The 21,199-nt window shown below is 41.5% G+C and overlaps 1 protein-coding gene across 6 annotated transcripts in view; it reads left to right on the forward strand.

Moving 5' to 3' along the window:
- Positions 1–19,807, forward strand: part of PIK3AP1 (phosphoinositide-3-kinase adaptor protein 1) — a 46,481-nt gene extending 26,674 nt beyond the window's left edge. For all 6 annotated transcript variants that reach the window (XM_021398374.1, XM_021398376.1, XM_021398375.1 and 3 more), the window contains 14 exons: positions 598–742; positions 2,768–2,910; positions 3,929–4,061; positions 4,772–4,968; positions 5,952–6,141; positions 9,643–9,738; positions 11,138–11,317; positions 12,116–12,178; positions 13,097–13,302; positions 14,676–14,748; positions 15,084–15,239; positions 16,300–16,370; positions 16,870–16,985; positions 19,207–19,807. In XM_021398374.1, coding sequence (XP_021254049.1) covers positions 598–742; positions 2,768–2,910; positions 3,929–4,061; positions 4,772–4,968; positions 5,952–6,141; positions 9,643–9,738; positions 11,138–11,317; positions 12,116–12,178; positions 13,097–13,302; positions 14,676–14,748; positions 15,084–15,239; positions 16,300–16,370; positions 16,870–16,985; positions 19,207–19,261 — 1,824 coding nt within the window. In that variant the 3' untranslated portion in view covers positions 19,262–19,807. The remainder of the gene's footprint in view (positions 1–597; positions 743–2,767; positions 2,911–3,928; positions 4,062–4,771; positions 4,969–5,951; positions 6,142–9,642; positions 9,739–11,137; positions 11,318–12,115; positions 12,179–13,096; positions 13,303–14,675; positions 14,749–15,083; positions 15,240–16,299; positions 16,371–16,869; positions 16,986–19,206) is intronic.

The following is a 21,199-nucleotide window of genomic DNA, read 5'->3' on the forward strand; positions in this document are numbered from 1 at the left end:
AACTGAGAACCTACTCCAGAAATTCACTTTCATAATTCACATAAGTAGATGTTAGACATGTCTCAGGCTACAATTAGACTTGACATGTAATAAAATATTAGAGTTAGTTAATGTTATAACTAACTTGTTAAAAGCAGAGCCAGTGAGAATTTTACACACCTGAAATTTTAGTCTTTCAAACAAATTTCTGGCTAAAGACACGTGCTGCAGGGTAGATAAAATAAGAGTAATTGGACAAAACTGCTGCAAGTCCTTTAATCTCCAGAACATGTTCATTTAAACTTCTTTCTTTGTTTACCTTAAGAACAGGGCTGTACTGCTTGAAGGAAGAGTCTGTTACGCTTGAAACTAAGTCAGTTTTTAAGTAGCATCGCAGAGTTTTTAGCAGCTTAATGTGTGTATTTGTGCTATTGCAAAATGTAACAGAAGCCACCTGCTCAGTTATTCCATAACTGGAAGATATTACTGAAAACCATTCAGGACTGTGGAAATTACAGATTAATTTGTGTTAGTCACAATAACAACAAAACCCCTGGAAAATGGGCTTAAGGTGTTCTTATACCATAAACCTGTATTTTCTAATGTCTTTTCTCTTAGGTGCAGACCACTGTTTACATTATCATGAAATGTAGATTAGATGGCAAAGTAAAAACTGAAGTTGAATTCTCTCCAGAGAACTCATCATCTGTACGTGTGCTGGCTGAAATGGAGAATGAATACACAATATCTGTGGAGGCTCCAAGTAAGATGGCCTGAGATTTGGTTTCCCACTTCCCCACCTCTCAATCCTTCTCTTCTCTCCCAACCTGCCTGTCCTGAAAAGTATCAGAGGGGTAAGGGTAGAGATTGCAATGTGGGAAACAGTGGTGCCAGGAAACCTTGGTCTTGTGTTCTTGTCTGTGATGCTTTTGTGGTGTGGAACCAAGGAGACAGCTGCTCGACATCTGTTTTCCCAGCAGCAGTGTCAGGATTGCAATGTGGAAACACGTTAGGGGGAATTCTGAAGGCAGGTGACATCATGTAAAGTACTTTGAACTTTAACTGTGTTAGCGTTACAATCATGTTAGTTTTGGCAGACACCATGAGAAGGTAAGTGCGGGTAAATAATTACTTGTACTTTTTTAACTTGTGGTGATCTCTGTGTGGTTAGAGCTGAAACTGTTTAACCTGACTTGCCTTTTTATTCAGATATGTTCTGTCACTCTGGGTATTTATATTTACAAAAGCTTAGGTTGTCTAAACTTTAGGTTCAGTAAACTTTAAGGGCAAGGTTTCTGAGCCCTACAGACTGGTAACAGTTTCCCGGGATAACTTTATTTAATCTGCTTTGGTCTGTCCTGCTGAAGAGCAAATATGCTATGTCTAGGAATAAAGAGACTAATGCTCATTATAGCAACTCCTGTAAAGGCTGTCAAGTGCATGGCTTTAAACAAGGTAACTGAAGTCACATGAAAAAAATTTCAAATTAATCTGTTCTAAATTAAGATTTTTGTATCTAAGCACCTGGAAACTAGTTTACATGGCCCCCAGCACAGGAGGGGTGCAGAGCTGTTGGAGTGTGTCCAGAGGAGGGCCACAAAAATGCTCAGAGGGCTGGAGAACCTCTCTTATGAAGAAAGGTTGAGGGAGTTGGGCTTGTTTATCTTGGAGAAGTCACCAGAGAGACCTCACTGTGACCTTCCAGTTCTTGAAGGGAGCTTACAAGCAGAAGGGGAACTGACTTTTTACCCAGTCTGATAATGATAGAGCAAGGGAGATTGGCATTAAACTAAAAGAGGAGAGATTTGGGTCAGATGTTAGGAAGAAATTTTTTACTCAGAGGGTGGTGAGGCACAGGCTGCCCAGAGAGCCATGGGTGCACCATCCCTGGAGGTGCCCAAGGCCGGGCTGGATGGGACTCTGGGCAGCCTGATCTTGAGGAGGCAACTAGCCCACTGCAGGGGGTTGGAACTAGATGACCTTTAAGGTCCCTCCCAACCTAAGCCAACTCTGTGATTCTATGATTTTGGATTATGAATCTGAGCTTTTCATTGGTGGAATGTACAAGTAGGTTAGCTCTACATTTTCTAACAGTAAGAATTTTTTTCAGATGTGACAGTAACTATTTCACTGTTTCCTTAGTTGTTACAGCTAGGCACATATACAGGGAAATACTAATTTCAGTGAGATTCGGAATACTTGTGCTTCAGAGGGAAGTCTCAGACCTATGAGTGTATGCTGGTTAAAACATCAGGAAGCTCCCAGACTGCACGTATGGGAGAAATCCTGTGCCTGGGTAAACTTGGAAAGCTGAAATTCATCTAAGCTTATTTCATTCAGAGACTAATGAGATTGAGAAAGGCCACAGGATGCCTAGTAACTTCTCAAGTTCCTCTTCCCTTCCTCCCCTGTTCTCATATTTAACGGTGTGGTTTGGACAACACTACTCCAGAAGAAGCCAGGAGTGGAGAGATAAGAGGTTCTGTAATTTGAGGTGGTGTAATGTAATTAGTAGTTCAGACTAGTGTTAGCTGACAATGTAGCAGGTCGCCAGGCGATACGCACTGACATGCCTATAAAGAAGGCAATTCCAAAGTACTTTCCTATCTGGTATTCAAATCAACATAATTTCAGTTATTTTTCCTGACTTTTCATTAATTCTATGCAAAAGAAACTTTTGGTATCCAATTGGCAGTATCTCCAAACTCCTTCTATCCTCATGGCCTTTGATGAAGACTTGTTTCCCTTGTCTGTTCTTAACGGTGATTTCTTCTCTTCCCTTTCAAAGATTTAACTTCTGGGACAGTGCCTCTGCAGATATATTCAGGGGACTTGATGGTGGGAGAAACGAGTGTCACCTATCATACTGACATGGAGGAAATCAGCAGTCTCTTGGCTAATGCAGCTAACCCAGTACAGTTCATGTGCCAGGTAAGAACTCCAGCAAACAGCTGCTTTGGAAATGGGCTTTTCTCAGAGTAGATGTGTGAATATAAGCAAAAGTGCTTGCCACAAGGTAGGTCTTTTGAAATGAAGAAACACAGTTTTTTAGGTACTTTCACATAGCTCCAGTGTCCCCATTTAGACCTTGATTTGAAATGATTGGAATGACAGAACTTGATGCAAGAGAAATTGCTACAAATGTTTGGAAATTTGAACCGAGGCATTTTTGGAAAAGATGTAATGATAACAGAGATTCAAACTTACTGAGTGAAGCAGGGTAAAATAAAAGTATTTGTTTATTCTTAGCTCTTATTTCTTTAAAGCCCATCCTCGGTTCTCATGTCACATTTTGCAGTTAGAGTAGCTGAACCCTATTATAGAGTAAAATTTGCACAAACATATTCTCCAGGTCTGTTGTCTTTACTCCCTGCCTGCATGTCCCTAATTAGCTGTGTGGCAAAAGCCTGTGGAGCAGTATTGATCACCAGCACACCTGTGGCAGGGAACTTGTCTCTCACTTCCTTTTTAATTCAAGTTATAAGCAATTATTACTGGGCTGTACTACTACTTGGGGCATAGGCATGCTCTGCAGTCTTTAGCTAAGAACCTGTCCAAAAGCTAGGATGTATACCAAGGCAATTCAAAATTGATTGATTCATACTTAAAACACTAGCAGTACTTCATTGAAATGCTGAGATTACACTCATCAAGGTAGTAGGAAGTAACTCTTCTGTGCTTCCAGCTGTGTGAAGGTCTTTCTTCTTGTACTCTTCTTCTGGACTGCATAGCTCTCATCTGTTCAGATTAATGGTCTTCTTTTTCAAGACAAAGAAGATCTTCATGTTCCTTGCTTATTCTAAACAGTTCCACCTTAAGTGTTTGTGCTTACTTTTTTTCTTATATATACCAAATAAATAAAACTTACATCACCATGTACATCACCATATAAGTCTCATCTTAAATCTCCAGAATTCCTCAACCAAAATCACTTTCTGTCTGTCTCTAGGCCTTTAAAATTGTGCCGTACAGCATAGAAGCACTGGACAAACTGTTGACTGAGTCACTGAAGAAGAATATTCCTGCCAGTGGCTTACACCTGTTTGGAATCAACCAGCTGGAAGAAGATGATATGACAACAAGTAAGCTGGAAGATCTTTTGTTTTATTTTTTAAAATTAATGTCTATAGACTGTGTTTACCATGGAGCACCTGTAGCTCATGGTACCTGTACAGGCTGTCTGAAGAAGTCTTAAATCTTAGCCAGGAAGGTAAATGTAAGAAAATATCTGTAGAGGGAGGATTGCATGTGGTCATGTGACCCTTCTTTATTACATATAGTCTCAGTTTCTTATAGTTTGACAGGTACAGCTGTGTAGAGAGCTTCAGACACAACTGAAGTCAAAAGACAATGGTCCCCAGAATGTCTCCTTTATTATCTCACTTGTTCTCCCAGTCCCATGTGGCATTTCTCCCCAGCCCAGTCCTTTTCTCCTAACCTTGTGTTCTAATGTGCATAGTTGGATCAGTGTGGCACCATGATGTGGTTGCCTTACAGCAGCTGGAAATTACTGGAATTATGATCGAAGAGATCCTTCCAAACCTGTGATCCTACCTACATTCAGCTAGTATGGTGCCAGATTTCCTGCTAAAGGTTATAGGATTCAAAACTGGAGATGTGCTAGATACCTCAGCTAATTCACTTGTGCAGAGTTATTTCTGTTTTAAAACAGTATATGTACTTCTCAGAGTTTCACGCCTACTTCAGTCAGTGTGTTTGCTAGGATGTTTGTTTCTCATTTACTGTCTTTGTTGCAAGAGGAAAAACGTCTAACAGGCTTCTGTTCTCACAGATCAGAGGGATGAGGAGTTGCCAACGCTGCTTCACTTTTCTGCAAGATATGGACTGAAAAACCTTACTGCTTTGCTGCTGACATGCCCTGGAGCACTGCAGGCCTACAGTGTAGCCAACAAATATGGCCACTATCCAAACACGATAGCAGAAAAGCATGGCTTTAAGGACCTCCGACAATTCATTGATGAATACGTGGTAAGAGGGAGCAGCATTCTTCTGCACTGTCCTACAGCAAGTGTGGACACCAAGCCTGGCACTGAAAGTGTTGTGTGTGAGGAGTGCTGAGGTAGTGAAGGGTGGAATGTGACATTGTAGGGTGTGGTGTAGGAGGCAGATGTACAGCCACCAGGAAAGCTTCTGTGCTTGAGGGTTGGTTTTATCTCTGGAGCTAGGGAAATTCGTAGAGGGAAGAACAAAAAAATGGAAGCAGAGCCTGCCATGCTGGGTTTCCTTGTCATTCATCCATTCAGTGATGTTTCTGCAGACACATGGTGCCTGATGCACATTTCTAACATCCTGATCTTGGCAAAACTGCAGCCCCTTCCTCTCCCTCTGAGTGGCAGATGTATGAGAAAGAGTTGTGCTGTCCTGTGAATCGAAAGTTGTCGGTATTACTTGAGCAGCTCACTGCTATGAGGTTTCCTGTTAGTTTCAGAGAAAAGGGTGGTCTGTATACTCCCACTAGGTGTTACATGCTACTGCTGTTGCCGAAAAGCTGAAACTGAATCTACAGCAGAACTAAAACTTTGTTTTCTTGGAAGTGCTCTGCATGTGGCAAGCTTATCTCCCTTTATGGTAAGCTACGCTTACCCCAAAATAGCCATTGATGAGCATTTGTAATTTTAGAATGAACTTTTCTCATATTCCAGAGCTTGTAGATGTCAAGTAGAAAATGCAATTGAGGGGCAGAGAGGCAGTAGTGGTTATTCAGAGTGGGGTCAGCACCTCCTTGTTTCACCTTCATTACCTACTATTACAATGTAGATTGTGAAGGCTGGTGCCAAACAGCTGTAGTGCGGATTTAACTCCTATGAGAAGCCTTAGTCTTTGGGAGTGGGGTGCTCTTGGAAGGTTTTTTCCACTAGTGGTGGAAGAGTGATGTATTTTGCTTTGTTTAAATAAATAATCTGAAGAATAAACAAGTTGATTCTTTTCTTCTTGAATGCCTTTCTTTTCAGGAAACTGCAGATATGCTCAAGAGTCACATTAAGGAAGAGCTGATGCAAGGCGAAGAGGATGAGTCTGTTTATGAGTCCATGGCTCATCTTTCTACTGACCTGTTAATGAAATGTTCACTAAATCCAGGCTCTGATGAAGAGCTTTATGAATCTATGGCTGGATTTGTCCCTGGTGGCCCAGAAGACCTTTGTATGTATAATCACTATGATATTCTGGGCTTAAAAACCTCAGTTGCTCTGTCTCAAATATAATAATGTCCTGGTTGAGTTTCAAGAGTAAAGGCTGGTTATAATTTTTCTGTTCTCACCATAAGAAAATTAAACTCCAGTTTTGATGTTGTTTGGCTGTAGTGGAATTGTGAAGTCAGGGCTTGAACCAGTGACTGAGCACCTCGTGGGAAGGCAGGGCCAACCCAGGGGAGCTCAGGTGCATGCAATGCACCCCAGTGATCAGAAGGGGTGGAACCAGGATCCGTCCCTTCCCAGACCTCATTTATGGGTTGGCAGTGGAGGTAAGGGTATCTCTCTAGAGATCCCTTCATATCTGAGGCCTTCTGAAGGTAACCTGCTTCTTTCCTTTATTTCTGTGCCTACAGCTGTTGACTTTGAGCAAATCCTTACTTGCTGCAGCTTGGGATCTTGCTGCTCTGCTGTCATTGCTATACTTCCTATTGTGTTACACTGGCTAATAAAATTGCTCAAAGGCTTGAGAGCCAGGGTACAAGATCAAGAGCTGTTTCCCTGTCTCTGAATTGGGTTCATAGACTTCTTCTGAAGAAGAGGAAAACATGCTTAAAACCACTAAGACCAACTTGTTGTTTTCCATTTCTGGGACATACTGAAATCCCAGAAACTGTGCAACTGTGGGACTGGAAGGGTAAAAACCCAAACTTGTCCCTGAAATAGATATTTATTTCTGTACTGGAAAGCATAGCTCAGTGTTTCAAAATATTGAGCAAATGGTCTATATGGCTTATCTATAACATCTCTATAAGGGAAATAAGTGTTTCCTCCTTCTTTTGGAGTTCTCCCAGTGTATTGCTACTGCGGGCATGTCTTTGTTGCCTTCCAATCAGGAATATTTTACAGAAAATATCTGTATTATGTAGTATATTAATCTTTGCCTGATTAATATTTACAACTTTTCTGAACAGTGCTTAAAATTTTCCTGTATCATAACAGGTAAGGATAAATTGGCACAGTGCTCCAACACTGGTTCTCTCAAAGTGAGGGAGTTTCACCATTATTTAGAATACCAGCAGAGAAGCAAAAGCCCACTGAAATTAGTGGGAGTGCTGGCTAGCTTAAGACTCACACAGTTAGGATCACAAGTAAAAACTTCAAGCTTTTGTACTGATTTAGTTTTTGGGGGATGGAAAAGCTCCCTAGGAATTGTAAACAACTCCTACTGGGGTATTTTCTTCAGGTCAGAGTAGCCCTTATGTAAGTACTTATCTCTGTGGCATAGAGGACAATACCTGGGCTGTTTTAAATGCAGGCATACTGTGGCAGCATGCCTATTTGTTGTAATCAGAATGTGCTTCAGTGAGTTTTTTGGAGGCTGACCAAAGAAAGGTTAGTAACACTCAGTCAATTTGCCTAGTAGAAGCTGATTTGGAAGAGCCACTGTAAAGAGAAAAGTAGTGGCAAATACTTAAATACTAGAATGTTCTGCCAGTTCTTACATTCTTCATCCCACTTCATTTCTTTTAAAGTGTTTTTGGTTTTGGTTTTTATCTGTGTTTGGTCCTGGGGAAACATTTACAGAGAGTGCAGAATATATAAAAGGGCCAATTTTGGTTAAGCCAATGCTGTGGGGAGTTGCACACAGCTGTTTTGAATTGCTAGTGGTCCCTTTAAGTTTTGTGTTAAATGATGGGGTCTTAGAAGCCTGAGCAGTGCAGATCATAAAGTACTTCTAATCAAATGAGTGGGAACATACCAGCTTCTGCTGCTATGTTGTTTGCTGTTTGTTTTTAAGAGATTGAATTGCCTTGTTTAGTTCCTTATCATCAACTGTAATCGTTCCTGCTTCAGAAGAGCACTTCCCTTTTACTACCCTTTTCAAATACTTGCCATGTCAAACAATTTTCTTGATTACAAATGGGATTTGTTCTAAGTTGGTGCAGATCGCAGGTGAATATCATTTAGTGAGTCACTTGCAGGCTGTAACAAATTACAGCTGAATAGCAAAAAGGGGAAGCTTTCTCCATCATACCAATCTGGCAGTACAAAGTACACCATCAGATGAAATGCCTTACTTTTCCTGCTTTCACCTCACAAGCACCTCCTGAATTCTACGAAATAGTATTTGTGAGTAGTCTAGAGCTCAGTGTAGAGGAGGGGCTCTAAGAGTAAGGACTCTTGAAAATGCGGAAAACCTTGGTGATTCATGTGAAAATTGAACTGCCAGGTTTCTCTGTGTTTATTCAGTGTCTGAAGTACCTGATTAGTTAGAGCAAAAGGATTCTTGCAAAGAGTACAAGATGATAGCATTTCTTTTAATCTTTTCTTGCACTTCTCATTGCTGACTTATCAAACGTAAGGGTGAAGTTGGTTATTATGCTATTTTACTTGGGGAAACATTTAGATTGCCACTGGCAGTGGCAGGCTTTGCATAGGGAAAATGCAAATCCTAGTGGAAACAAGCCCTGACTGATGGCACTGTTTCCCTGTCTATGAACTCTATGGACACTCAAGCCAAGAGTGATTGAGTTGCATCCTTTATCCTTGAGAGTTTCAACCAAATAAAATACATTGTCCTGTAATTTGCGGATCTCCAACGCCTAAAAAGTAGGTAGTAGTTGTGATGCCCTTGTTCTACTGTCCTATGTATCCTCTCCCTCCCCCACCTTTTTTTATTCTCTTAAGACCAAGCTTTTGACACTGTCCTCATTGATTTTTTTTTTTTTTTAGTTAATGCAAGAAACAGCAGCCTCATTGTTTTCCTTGAGCAAACTGAGGGAAGTGTGCAGCAAAATATTAACTGCTTATAAAGTTCAGGGATGTCATTTATACCAACACACTGAAGCCTTTGTCTTACATGAAGGACAGGTTTATGTAAAGAGAGAGCTTGCTTCTTGTGCAGAAATACCTAACTCCTATTGTTTAAAAACATTTAAAGGGAGAAGGATGTAATCTTTTGTTGCATAATGCACATACACATGTATTTTAGCTCTAGCGAAGGGTCTATAAGCCATAATGCATCTTCCATACATTTCTCTGTTTGCAAGTTACTTGAGCTCCCTTCTGAAATCTTAAGCCCTGCAAAGGGAAACTAAAAGTCTCTTTGAAGAAATGCATTTTAGTTAATTCTGAAGACTGACATCTGGGAACTCTCACCTCTAGCCCATTCTTTCCACTAGCCCTTCAGAACAACATTACATGCACTGAGAAGTCCTCAGTGTCTGCTTGGAGCCTTGTCAGAAGCTCTCACCAAGCAATGTTAGTCACATCTATTTTCTTGAAGTATAAGTGGCAGACTACTGGCAAAGATTTGTGTGGAATGGACTGCACATGGCAATTTATTGAGCCTTTAGAGGCAAGGGTCTGGTTAATTGTCTGCTTTCATCTTTGATTTTCACTATAAAATGAAAATCCAGTCAGAATTATCATGTCATTTTATATTACATTGTTCAGCTTGCTTAAGGGCATAATCAGCAGGCTCATTGTTCTGATTTTTCTTTTTCAGATGTAGAAATGCTTCAGTCCAAGGCAGACGCTCCAATTTCTGGAGATGAAATCTCTCTAACTACGAAAGACTCAATGCTCCGCAAGTTTTTAGAAGGTGAGACCTATTTGGAGAGGAGGGGAGCAGTGCAGATGGAGCAATTAAAAGTAACTTGAGATTTGTTCTTGGTCTGTTAAGGATAGGAGCTAGTCCCCACCATTTGACACAGACAACCTTGCTTTAGTGGGTACAGATAAAATGTAACAGTAAGAGCATTCTGTGAAGCTTGTGAGGTGACTTGACTAGTGTGGTTTGTTTCTTACCATGAAAAAAGACCGACTTCTTGTCCAGTCTCTGCTTATCAGTGGGGACAAACAGTTGGTATCTGTTCAGAAACGGCTCTTTGTCCTCAACTTTGTAATGAGAATTAACTCTGATGTCATGATGCTCATGCAAGTTCACCTCATGGGTAGGGCATGAGTGTAAAGTGGAGCAGCAATAGCTAGTGATGAATTTTAATGCGGACGCTTTATTCACAAGTCTATCTATTTGAGAACAGCAGCCTGGAAAATGGAAAAGAAATTCTGGCTCCCAAACATACTCTGGGCTGTCCCCCCTTTGCATGACTTGGTCATCCAAGCCTTTTTCAACTCACCAGTTTCCATGGGATCCAGACTTACTTGTCATGGTTGACCCAGCTGGACTCAGAGCAACGTTAAGATTGCATCTTGTTCTATTTCCCCTCCCAGCACTGGTACTCTGGCAGTTTCATTGCATTAATTTAGCTAGGTGTACAGCAGCATTGAAGGAAAATAAGTCAAATGATGAGGTTATTCGCTCATGACTTAGTAACAGCACGGGCAGTTAGTCCAAGGGCTCCTAATTATCTTGATCTTGAGTTGATCATTTGCCAGCATGCAAATGTGTGAAACGAACTTTTAAATTAGATATGACAGCTTTGATGATTTTGCAGGGAGCTCAAGGAGAATAGAATGGAGATAGCGAAGGTGGTGTAGAAGAAGCTGGGTCTTTTAAGTGCTGATGCAAGCAGCCAGCTCCCTCTGAGTTCTGTTTTTCTGAAGTCAAATATACTGTTATGATTGTTTCAGAAAAAAGAAAAATTCCCTCACATATTCTGTAGGCAACCACAAGTAACTTTTGGAAACCAGTGCTCTATTTGATAACTACTGTCTGTTAATTAACTGGATCTTAGGACATTCCTGGTTCCCAGTGCCAGTATTAATTCCTAAAACAATGTTGAGACTTTCCCCTGTGGTTTCTTTACCAAAACACATGGTACAGGCTTCGTAGCAAATGCTTACATGCTGCTAGATATCAATGACCTTATGGAATCCTGACTTGAAGGTCTTTGGCACTATAATTCACTGCAAAACTGGATATTTTTGCTTGAGAAATGACCAGCTTAGCAAAAATATGATACATACCACATCTAGAGGGATCCATTTTTCACTGAAGTGAACAGGTTGTTTTTCTTACAAACCTTTCTCTGTTGTAGGTGGTAGCATGGATGCACCAGATTCTGGGGAAGGAGTTTCCCAGCAGTATGATGAAGACCTATATTACTCAGTGGAAAAAGATACTTTTCCACAGGAAATGGCTAGCAGACCTCCAGTTCCTGTTCCAAGGCCAGAAACCAGCTCTCCACAGCCAGACAATGAGTTGTACATCTCCAAAAGTGAGTTGGGTATCAGGATCAAAACTGTAGATCAGTCATCTTTAGAATGGCCCTGATGTAGGCTCCAGTTACCAAATAAACACCAAGAAAATCTACATGTGGTTTCTGTGACCCTTTGATTATTTGGCTCTCAACTGTAGGAACTGGATTACTTTTTGCTTGTTTCTGTTTTTCATTTTCTGTCTATTCTGAAAATGTGGGGTTGTTGTATCCTGAGGTCTTGGCCTGAGATTGCTCTTAATGAAAACATTAGAATGACAGATTGCCCCTAGCCAGTATAAACAAATCCAACTAAATAGGAAAGATCTTGATGTTGTGAAGACCTGATCAAGCTAATAAATTAAGAACTTGCTGCTCTGTAATGGTGTCAAATGGCATTTACATAGGACAGTACTTCATTCTGAGGTGGCATTGAATTGAAACTAAATAAAACTGTTCCTCTTAGCTTCCTAGGCCCTTTCTGAACATTTAGTAATATTCCATACATGTACTAACAAGAACTCTAGCTGAGTGTGGGAAAGTAATTTCAGGGGTTCCTCTTTCTCACCATTACATTACTGTAGGAAGGCATTTCCAGAGTTCTCTTAGAGGTGACTGAGCTTAATTCTTTGAAGATGACAGAAGGGGAGTTTCACTGTACAGCTCATTATTCTGTTTTCTCCAGTGGTCTTATTAGGGTTCAGTAGGAGCTTAACAGAAGCTGTAATGCAATGCAGAATTGAGAACGCTTACCATATTCATCTCTGATATTTGTCTTCCTGACTTGTGTTTAGTGTCTAAAGATTGTTTGTTTTTCAGTTTTTGCACAGAAAGCTCAAAGACCTGAGAATCTCTATGTCCCTAGAGGAAAGGTGAGGAAAGGTAAGTCAGAAGTTCATCTTGAAAATCTTTCAAGTAATCCAAAAGAAAATCTGCTGAGGTAGCATTGTTCAAGTGAGGTGTGTGGCAGAACAGACTGTTTTATAAGACTGAGGTTAATAGTCCCTCGTGAATGACTTGACCTTATGCGACATTGGAAACTTCTATATCTGCGGTGTGTGAGGGGTACTCTTATCTCATACAGTACGTATCTCCTGTCTGAGTTTATCCTCAGGATTTTAATGATCGCCAAAGTCCTTTTTTGTTTTGACCAACATTGCTTCATGGAGCTGATATTCTATTTCTGGTCTTGTGGATGTATTTGCTGCCTGTTGATCATTGCTTTTTGGGATTTAACCTGTAGTGAACTGCCTCCCATTGATCTCTACGCTCAAAATTATGACCTTATTCTTTAACTTCTAATCCAGTTCATTATCAAAGTGCTAGGAACCATCTTTGAACGTTTATCTCCTGTGTTAGGTACTCCTTAATGTTGTAAATGAGATAAAAATAGCCAGCATCAGTAGGATGAGCTTTCAGCTTCTGGAGTTACATTGCACAGATTAGGAAGTCTAGCTTTGTGATTGCAAAGGTGAAACACTGTTTTATGGATTACTGGGGGGAGAGAGACACTTCTGAGATGAGGAATCAGAGTGCCTTAAGAAGGGCCTTTTGTGCTGTTCATTTAAATTTACTTTAAGAATAGAGATTATCTCTAGGACGCATTTATGCACAGAACTACCTCTCAGACTTTTAGCCTTGATAAATGGTGGCAGGACAGCATAAAGACAAAATACTCTTCTGGTTAGTGAAACACTCAGCCTGTAATAGGGCATCAAGGCTGCTTGAATTGCTTTGTATTCAGTGAGGAGGGCAGATGACACAAGTTCACTGATACTTTTTGTTTTGTTCTCTCTTCAGAGACGTTAGTCAGGCCTGTTAGAGACCTGTCTCAATCAAGTATATATGATCCATTTGCTGGAATGAAAACCCCAGGTCAACGGCAGCTGATCACATTACAAGAACAAGTGAAAATGGGCATACTCAATGTTGATGAAGCTGTACTTCACTTTAAGGAGTGGCAGCTGAATCAGAAGAAGAGATCAGAATCATTCCGTTTCCAGCAGGTAACAGTTCATTCCACTGTTTAAGAAATACAGCGATCCGTCTAAGCATATATCCTAAGCATTTCAGTGTAGGTACACTCCTTTCCAGGTTGGAGCAGGAAGACTCATCCCAGTTCCCCCACTAGCATGGTTTTCTTCTGACTTGGCGGAGCTGTTTCCATGAAGCAGCAAGCAGACAGCTTTTTTACAGTTGTTTGTCTTGCAGTAATAGTGTTAGTCTTTCTAAGATGGAGATCTGTATGCTAGGAATCAGGCACAATCCAGGTGGCTAAATTACCCTTCTTTCCACTTAGCACCTACTTGCTGGCAGGGACTTCTGTGAATGAATGTTTAGGTTGTAACTTGCCATCCATTTCAAATCATTGATGACTCTATGTCCCAGATAATGAATTGCCATTAAACTCTTGTCCTGTAAATGGACTGATGCCTCCTCAGGACATTTGAAAAGCTTTGTTTGATGGCTTTTATTCCTGCAGCATCCAGAACTGCCTGTTTGTTGTAGCTGGGTGAAGTCTAGTGAAAGTGATGGGTGAAAGTGCAGTGGTTGAGTTGAATGAGGAAATCATTCAACTGTTGACAACAGCAATGCAGTGACTGGTGGAACTAGCAGTCACATTTTCAGGTTTCTGTTGGCTTGTTAGTGTGGAGTTCTCTCTTCGAAAGCATTCACTGCTGCTTTTGGAGCCTTGTGGTGCAACTACTGTTCCTTCTGCTTCTCTGCCTGTTCAGGGATTTTCTCGCTTTCACATGTGTATTTATTTCTCTGCTATAAAAGCTGTCTTATCTCCCTACTCCTTTCCTTACTGTAAGAAGTGGTATGTAAAAAAAAAACAAAACAAAACACCAAAAAAACAAACAAACTTTGTTCCCAGTTAAATTTACAGATGTGCCCTTTTGCTTTATTTGGGGACATCCCAGTTCTCTCAATTGTCTGTCATGCTCTGATGTGTGGAAATCTCTGACCCCACAGTCAGAATTATCTTTTTGTTAGTACAAAAAGGACTGTGCAGTTCCTTGAACCTGCGTTCTGTTTCTGTGCTACTGTAACAGTGGAGGCAGAAAATACAGGGGTGTTCTAAACCCAGTGTGCTGCTTATCTGCAACTTTGCCAGATCTGTGAACTTGACCTGAAAGTACGCATCATCTGGAAAAAAAAAAAACACCACCAAAGCACCTTGGCTTCTGGAAGTCACACGCAGATTTTTGAAGGGAATAGATTAAAACTTGTTGATGTGGTTTGGACTTCAGACAGGTTTAGCAAACTTTGTTACAAATGGGTTGTAAAGTTTGCTGAAATATGTTACTTCATTGTCAGAAAACTGTTCATCCTCCTTTGTCCAAAGAACTGAAAAGAATATTTTGTGATGTTTTAGGAAAATCTGAAACGGCTACGAGACAGCATAACCAGGAGGCAAATGGAGAAGCAAAAATCAGGGAAAAGTGCAGGTAACAGTCTCTGATTCTGATGTTCTCTGGTAGTGAAGCAGCTAACAATACTAACAGATTCTTAAGGCAGAAATGTGTCTGTATTGTAATTATGTGATGTGTCGATACTCACATCTGTGTGCCAGTTGGCTAAAAGATGAGGAAGCTGCTTTACTCCTCAGTTTCCCAGACCAAGAAAAGGATGTTTACATCTGTGGAGTGAATCTTGATTCATACATGTACAATTACGATCATCTTTGTCATTGTTTAACTTTGTTTTGGAATGTGAAGCAGTCTCCCTGAGGTTGGACTCAAGTAGACCATTCTGAGCTCTTTGTTCTCATTTTGCCCTCCAGATCTGGAAATTACAGTACCCATTCGACATTCTCGTAACGCTTTGGGGAAACCAGAATGTGGAATATATGAATATACCCCGAGGAAAAATGTATTCCCACCAAAAAAGGAGCTGAAGAGAGGAGACTGGAAAACAGAAAGCACATCCAGCACAACAAGTAAGCAAACCCTGAGTATCGCCCCTCTCTGCAGGAAGGCTGGGCACAAAACATTTCCCCAGCACGAGTCTGGAAGCCAGCTCATGGGTCAGGACTTATGTTGCTGAATCCTAGTACTGACACTGGCACCCTGAAGTCTGCATACTAACTGTTTTCAAAACTGTAAAAGCAACTGCAGGTTAATCAAAGGATTTGGGTACACATGTTGTGTATGCCTCTCTATGGGAGGAAAACCTGAAAGCTGGGCAAAAGGTTCCCTTGAGCCTTTGGAAGGAAGGAATATTCCCCATATTCAGTTCTTAAAAGTAGATGACAGCTGCTTTCATAGGGGAATATATACACACATATGGTCCCTTGTGTTACTCCCAGCAGACAATGTGCTGACCTGGTGCGAGGGATGTAGCTGTACTGCAGACTGGGAACCAGTCTCTACTTGTAACTTCCTCAAATGTTGTAGATAAAGGGCAGCATTTTTCATTGTTTTCTCTAGGACTGGAGCTCCTGAGTGATCTGGATGCTCTGGATATTTTTATTATATTTGTGTTTTATTAAGTTTAACCGTGCAAATTAAATTCCTGCATTCTCACAGTGTCTACAGACCATGCACAGAAAGCTCATTCAGTTATTCCAGAAATTAATGTGATAGTACCCTTAGCCATCTACCTGTATGCAGTTATGGACATGGGGATTGATAATTTAAATATACAAAAAAGTTGTATGTAACAGTTGTAGAAAATATTTACCTGACTTGCAGTCTGATATTGGCACTGGATCCTTTCAGTTAGATGATGGCCAAGTATTTAACCAAAAGCCTGGTCCTTGACAGTAGAGAAATCTGCCAGAAAGTTAAATCTGAAGGGTTTGACCCTGTGATCGGTGTTGTAGGACATGCAGTTGTTTCAGTCTTGAATGCGTGAAAAATAACATTGGAGACAACTACAAGGAAGTATTATATCATGTACAAGAGGTACAAGTGAGGTTATGAGGAGTACTGAGTCAGTGATTTGCAGTTAAATCAAAGGATCTAATAAACCATTTTTCTCTTGCTTACTAATCCTAGGTAGTGCAAGCAACCGCTCCAGTACTCGGAGCATATTGAGTGTCAGCAGTGGGATGGAAGGGGACAGTGAGGTAAGCTCTCATCTCAGCTACATGCACTGTGGGTCTTTAAATACATGGCTTTGTTTTATATAGGAAAAAAATATTTAAGGATAGCAGTATATTTTCATAAATAGCAAAAGGTAGCTGCTTCTCTTGGGAAGCTAATAAAAAACAAATTCTGCTGGTCTGCAGCTGATTCTGCAGTTCCTTCCCTGCTGCTTACGTCCTGATTAGATGTTTCTGAACTGCACTTCATACCATCAGTATCAACCATTTTGACATTTTGCTACTGAAAGTGACTCAAAATCTGTCCAGGTGTAGTTTGTAATCTTATAGAATTCAGTACACAGACATGATACTGATAGTACATCTGTCTTTGTTTTTGATTGTGTTGATCCTGTACCTGCATATGCTAAGGGGTGCAGTCCTGAAGCTATGTACCAACTTGGATGCTGAGGAAGAAGTGTGCTTTAGGGGCAAAGTGTTTCAGAAGCATTTGGATCTTGATATTTTGTTGGTTTTTTGGTAGGACAATGAAGTCTCAGAAGCAAGCAGAAGCCGCAGCCCTATCACCAGCCAAGCAGAGAGGCTGCCTCTCCCCTTGCCTGAAAGGCCTCCCAGAGTGCCCCCTCGAGGTGCAAGCAGGTAAGTAAAGCTAACGGGGAGCTCAAACACAAGTTTTCAGAGTCAATACAGAAGAAGTGAGTGGAAATCAAGGCAGGAAGTGAATGTCTTTTCAACAAACTCTGCCAGACTGTTATGTGTAAACAAGAACTACTAAGTAACTGTAAGATCCTTCCTTCTTGTCTGTAATACTTGATGGAATGGGTTTCCTGTTGGTAACCTGCCTGTTGCAGTCCCGTCACTGCGGTTCTCACACACCCAAAGGTGGGCAGCACTGTGGATGCACATGGAGCTTGCCATAGTGAGTCTGACCCAGCTCAAGTAGCATCCTGCACCTGGCAAAGCTGGGATACCTGATCCTCCTGAGTAGATCCTCTCAGAACAAACTAAATGCAAAGCGGGGGGGGATTTCCTTCTGGCATTCCTTTAGAAGTTATTTTCTCTTCATAAATTCAGATCTGGACTTCAGTAAGGCAGTTGACACGGTACCCCACAACATTTTGTCTACAAATTGGAAAGATATAGATTTGATGGGTGGATTTTTCAATGGGCGAGAACTGGTTGCAGGATCAAAACCAGAGAGTGGTGGTCGATGGCTCCATGTCTGAATGGAGATCAGCGATGAGTGGTGTCCCTTGTGGGTCAGTGCTGGAACCAATACTCTTTAATATCTTCATCAGTGATGTTGATAGTGGGGTTGAGTACACCCTCAGCAAGTTCACTGATGACACCAAGCTGTGGGGTGCAGTAGACACGCCAGAGGGACAGGATGCCATCCAGAGGGACCTAGACAGACTTGAGTAGTGGGCCTAGGAGAATTTTATGAGGTTCTATATATCCAGACACAAGGTCTTGCACCTGGGTCATGGCAACCTCCACTACTAATACAAGGTGGGGGAAGAAATGATTGAGCACAGCCCTGCTGAAAGGGACCTGGGTGTGCTGGTGGATATTAAGTTGGATGTGAGCCAGGAATGTGCCCTCGCAACCCAGAAAGCCAACTGTATCCTTGCTGCATCAAAAGAAGTGTGGCCAGCAGGGCAAGGGAGGTGATCCTGCCCCTCTGCTCTGAGGCCTTGTGTGGAGTGCTGCATCCAGATGCGGAGTCCTCAGCACAGAATAGACATGGACCTGTTGGAGCATGTCCAGAGGAGGGCCACAAAAATGATCCAAGGGATGGAACACCTCTCCTGTGAGAGCAGGCTGAGAGAGCTGGGGCTGTTCATCCTGGAGAAGAGAAGGCTCCGGGGAGACCTGAGAGTGGCCTTTCAGTATCTAAAGGGGAACTACAGGAAAGAAGGGGACAGATTTAGCAGGGTGTGTTGTGGTAGGACAGGGGGAAATGGTTTCATGTTCAAAGAGGGGAGATTTAGGTTGGATGTAAGGAAAAAAGTATTTTACAGTAGGGGTGGTGAGACACTGGAACATGTGGGTGCCCCATCCCTGGAGACTTTCAAGGCCAGGCTGGACCAGGCTGTGTGCAACCTGATCTAGCTGTGGATGTCCCTGTTCTTTGCAGGGGAGTTGGATTAGATGACTTTTAAAGGTCCCTTCCAACTCTAAGGATTCTATAATCTTTCCAAGCCATGCTGTTTACATGTATGGTGGCCTCAAAGAAAGAACTGAACTCATTTAAGATAAGGTGTTGGGAAAGGGGTTGGAAAGCTGCATTGATTGGATTGGACTGCCACAAACTTAAGTAACTTGCAAACACTCCTTTCATCCAACCACTGCAAGTCTATGAAGTCAGGAACCAGAGGATTATGTGAGTGTAGATGTTAATAATATGCTCCAACTGCTAAAATGATTATTTCTGTTGTGTGGAAATAATTCTGTATGTTGTCCTACCTCTGGCAAGAATATAGCTGGAATTTATCTGTAATTAGTTGAAAACACAAAAATTAAAATTTGAAGCCTCTGCTCTTTTCCTACTGCTCTTCAACTAATCTTCAGAAAAAAAGTTACTATATTATCAAACTTTATTCCAAACAGGTATTGCACTATCTCCTCTCAGTAATGGTAGAATCACTGCAGCTGGAGAAGCAGCAGGAAAAAAAAAAAACAGCGGGAACATGGCTCTAGTCCTTTAGCATCAGCACTGTTGCTGGATCACTGAGAGCCTGTTTTTCCTCTTGTGTGACTACTGCCTGTACAGAGTTATTAGATACAGTGTTATTACATGCAGTTTGTTGCAGAACCCCATTCTGTTATTTTCAATGCATTTATATTGTTTTTTTTACAGGCCTGTAAACTCTGAAGGCTTTTATCCTCCACCTGTGCCCCCAAGAGGTCGCTGAATCTCTCAACATCTGTGGAATATGAGATTTTTCTGTGTGTGTGTTTGTACAGATATTTTTGGGTTGTCTTAAATTATTTATAAGCGAGAGCCAAATGTTTTTGTATCTTTCTTCCTCCCTAAAGCTCTGGTAGCTTTGCCCATGAGATTTTTTGGCCTGCTGTAGCTTTTTTTATTTGGAAGAATTTGGGTGCTTTGAGACTTCAAGGAAAAATCATGGTGGAAAAGGAGAATGCAGAAATGTCTTGGCAGCCCTGCACCAACATCAAGTTTCCCTTTGAAGAGAGAATACATCCTCTTAGAAATTAAATCCTGATAAGCATTGTCAACAAAACTTTCAGTACAATGTCCAAGGGCTTTACTGGAAAACGTACTTGAAAAAGTAAAAAAAAAAAAAAAAAAACCATTGTGTGAAGAATTCTCATTACAGAATGATCAGGTACATGTACTTCTGTTTAGAGTAGCATTTTGTGTGCAGATATTGAAATTGCAGAAAGTATAGAATGTCTCTCCACTAATTATTAAACTGCAGGAGGATGAAAAGTTATTTTATGAATGTGTTTTGCTTATAACTTCGGAAATGCCTTTCCCCTTCCCTCCTTGAAGAGGACTGACATTAAGGAGATGTGGGTGTGCTGTATTTGCCATGAAAGCTCCCAAGGCAGCTGGCAAGGGATTTGCTGTGTCTAAACAGCTGTATTTGAGCCATTGTGGGAGTTGTCACTTGAAATCACATGCTGATCTCTTAAATTAGGGGAAGAAAATGGTAGCACTGCTTTGTTCTCATCTCTTACGCACATACACCGAAGCAGCATGAAAACCTTCCACTTCATGCTCTGGAATAATACAGCAACTCTGCAATTCCAGAGGCACACACCTCGCAGCTACCAGCCACACAGTTGGCTGCTGCAGTGGAAGCAGGCATCCTGCCTGGGGCCTGGCTGTGCTTGCTCTGCTCTGGCTTTCTAGCAATGTGAATCAGCAACAGCTGTGTCCAGTCCTTTTTTTTTCTGCCTGAGGGCTTGCAAACTTAAGGACAGCTTCACTGTTGGTCTGTGTGTGCCAAATGTAGGAAGCACATAAAATAAAAGTTAATTTTGATTCTTCATCTCAAGGGGCTGGGACGATTAAAATAAGGTCTTTTTTTTCCTACACCTTGCTGTCTTCTGTGCATATCCTGGCCCTTGGGAATCGAGTATGGGGCTCTGGCTGTCCACAAGTGACACAGATGGGAATTCCACAGGTCAGCGTTTAGGGTAGAGCACTAAGCAACACTGCCTACTCAGTTTTCAAGTCATTCCCCCTCTTCCAGCCCTGAGTGAGACATAGCACATGTGAAGCTTCCACATCAGGGCATGTAAGCTTCCCTTGCTCCACAGCAGAGCAGGTGCTGGGGTTGTATGCTGTTCTCTTGCAGCATGGTGAAGGTACTATGGGAAGCTGCAAGCCTCTGCAGGTCTTAGGGGCATAGGCATAAGCTAAACATCATCTACATGTTAAAACCCATAGGCTATGATGCCAAGTGCTGTTCATACAGCCTTTACTCTTGCTACAAAAGGTCTGCAGGCTGTGTACTGCAGACTAGTAGATGAAGAGTGAAGATCTTATGTATTTGTTTTTCAGAGGATCTCTGTGAGGTGGGAGCTGCCTTCCTGTGCCCTTCTTGAAACAGAACAAAATTCCTAGTGCTATTTGGTCAAATTGGAAGCAGGGAAGGAAGTTTTGGGGATGAAATAAGGAGAATGGTACAATGGATAAGTGAAGAAAACTCAGCAGTGATCTGACCTTAGCTGATGTATGTGCTTTTTGGTTTCCATGCAGCTCCCTGGTTTTGTTCAGCTGTCCCCCATTTCCATAGTGGTGGCTGCAGCTGCGCTCCACGGCTTGGAGCTGTGATGTGATGGATTCCCTGCATGCAATAGACAAATATGTCTTCTCT

The sequence above is a fragment of the Numida meleagris genome, chromosome 5 (assembly GCF_002078875.1).
Source record: "Numida meleagris isolate 19003 breed g44 Domestic line chromosome 5, NumMel1.0, whole genome shotgun sequence".
NCBI lineage: Eukaryota > Metazoa > Chordata > Aves > Galliformes > Numididae > Numida > Numida meleagris.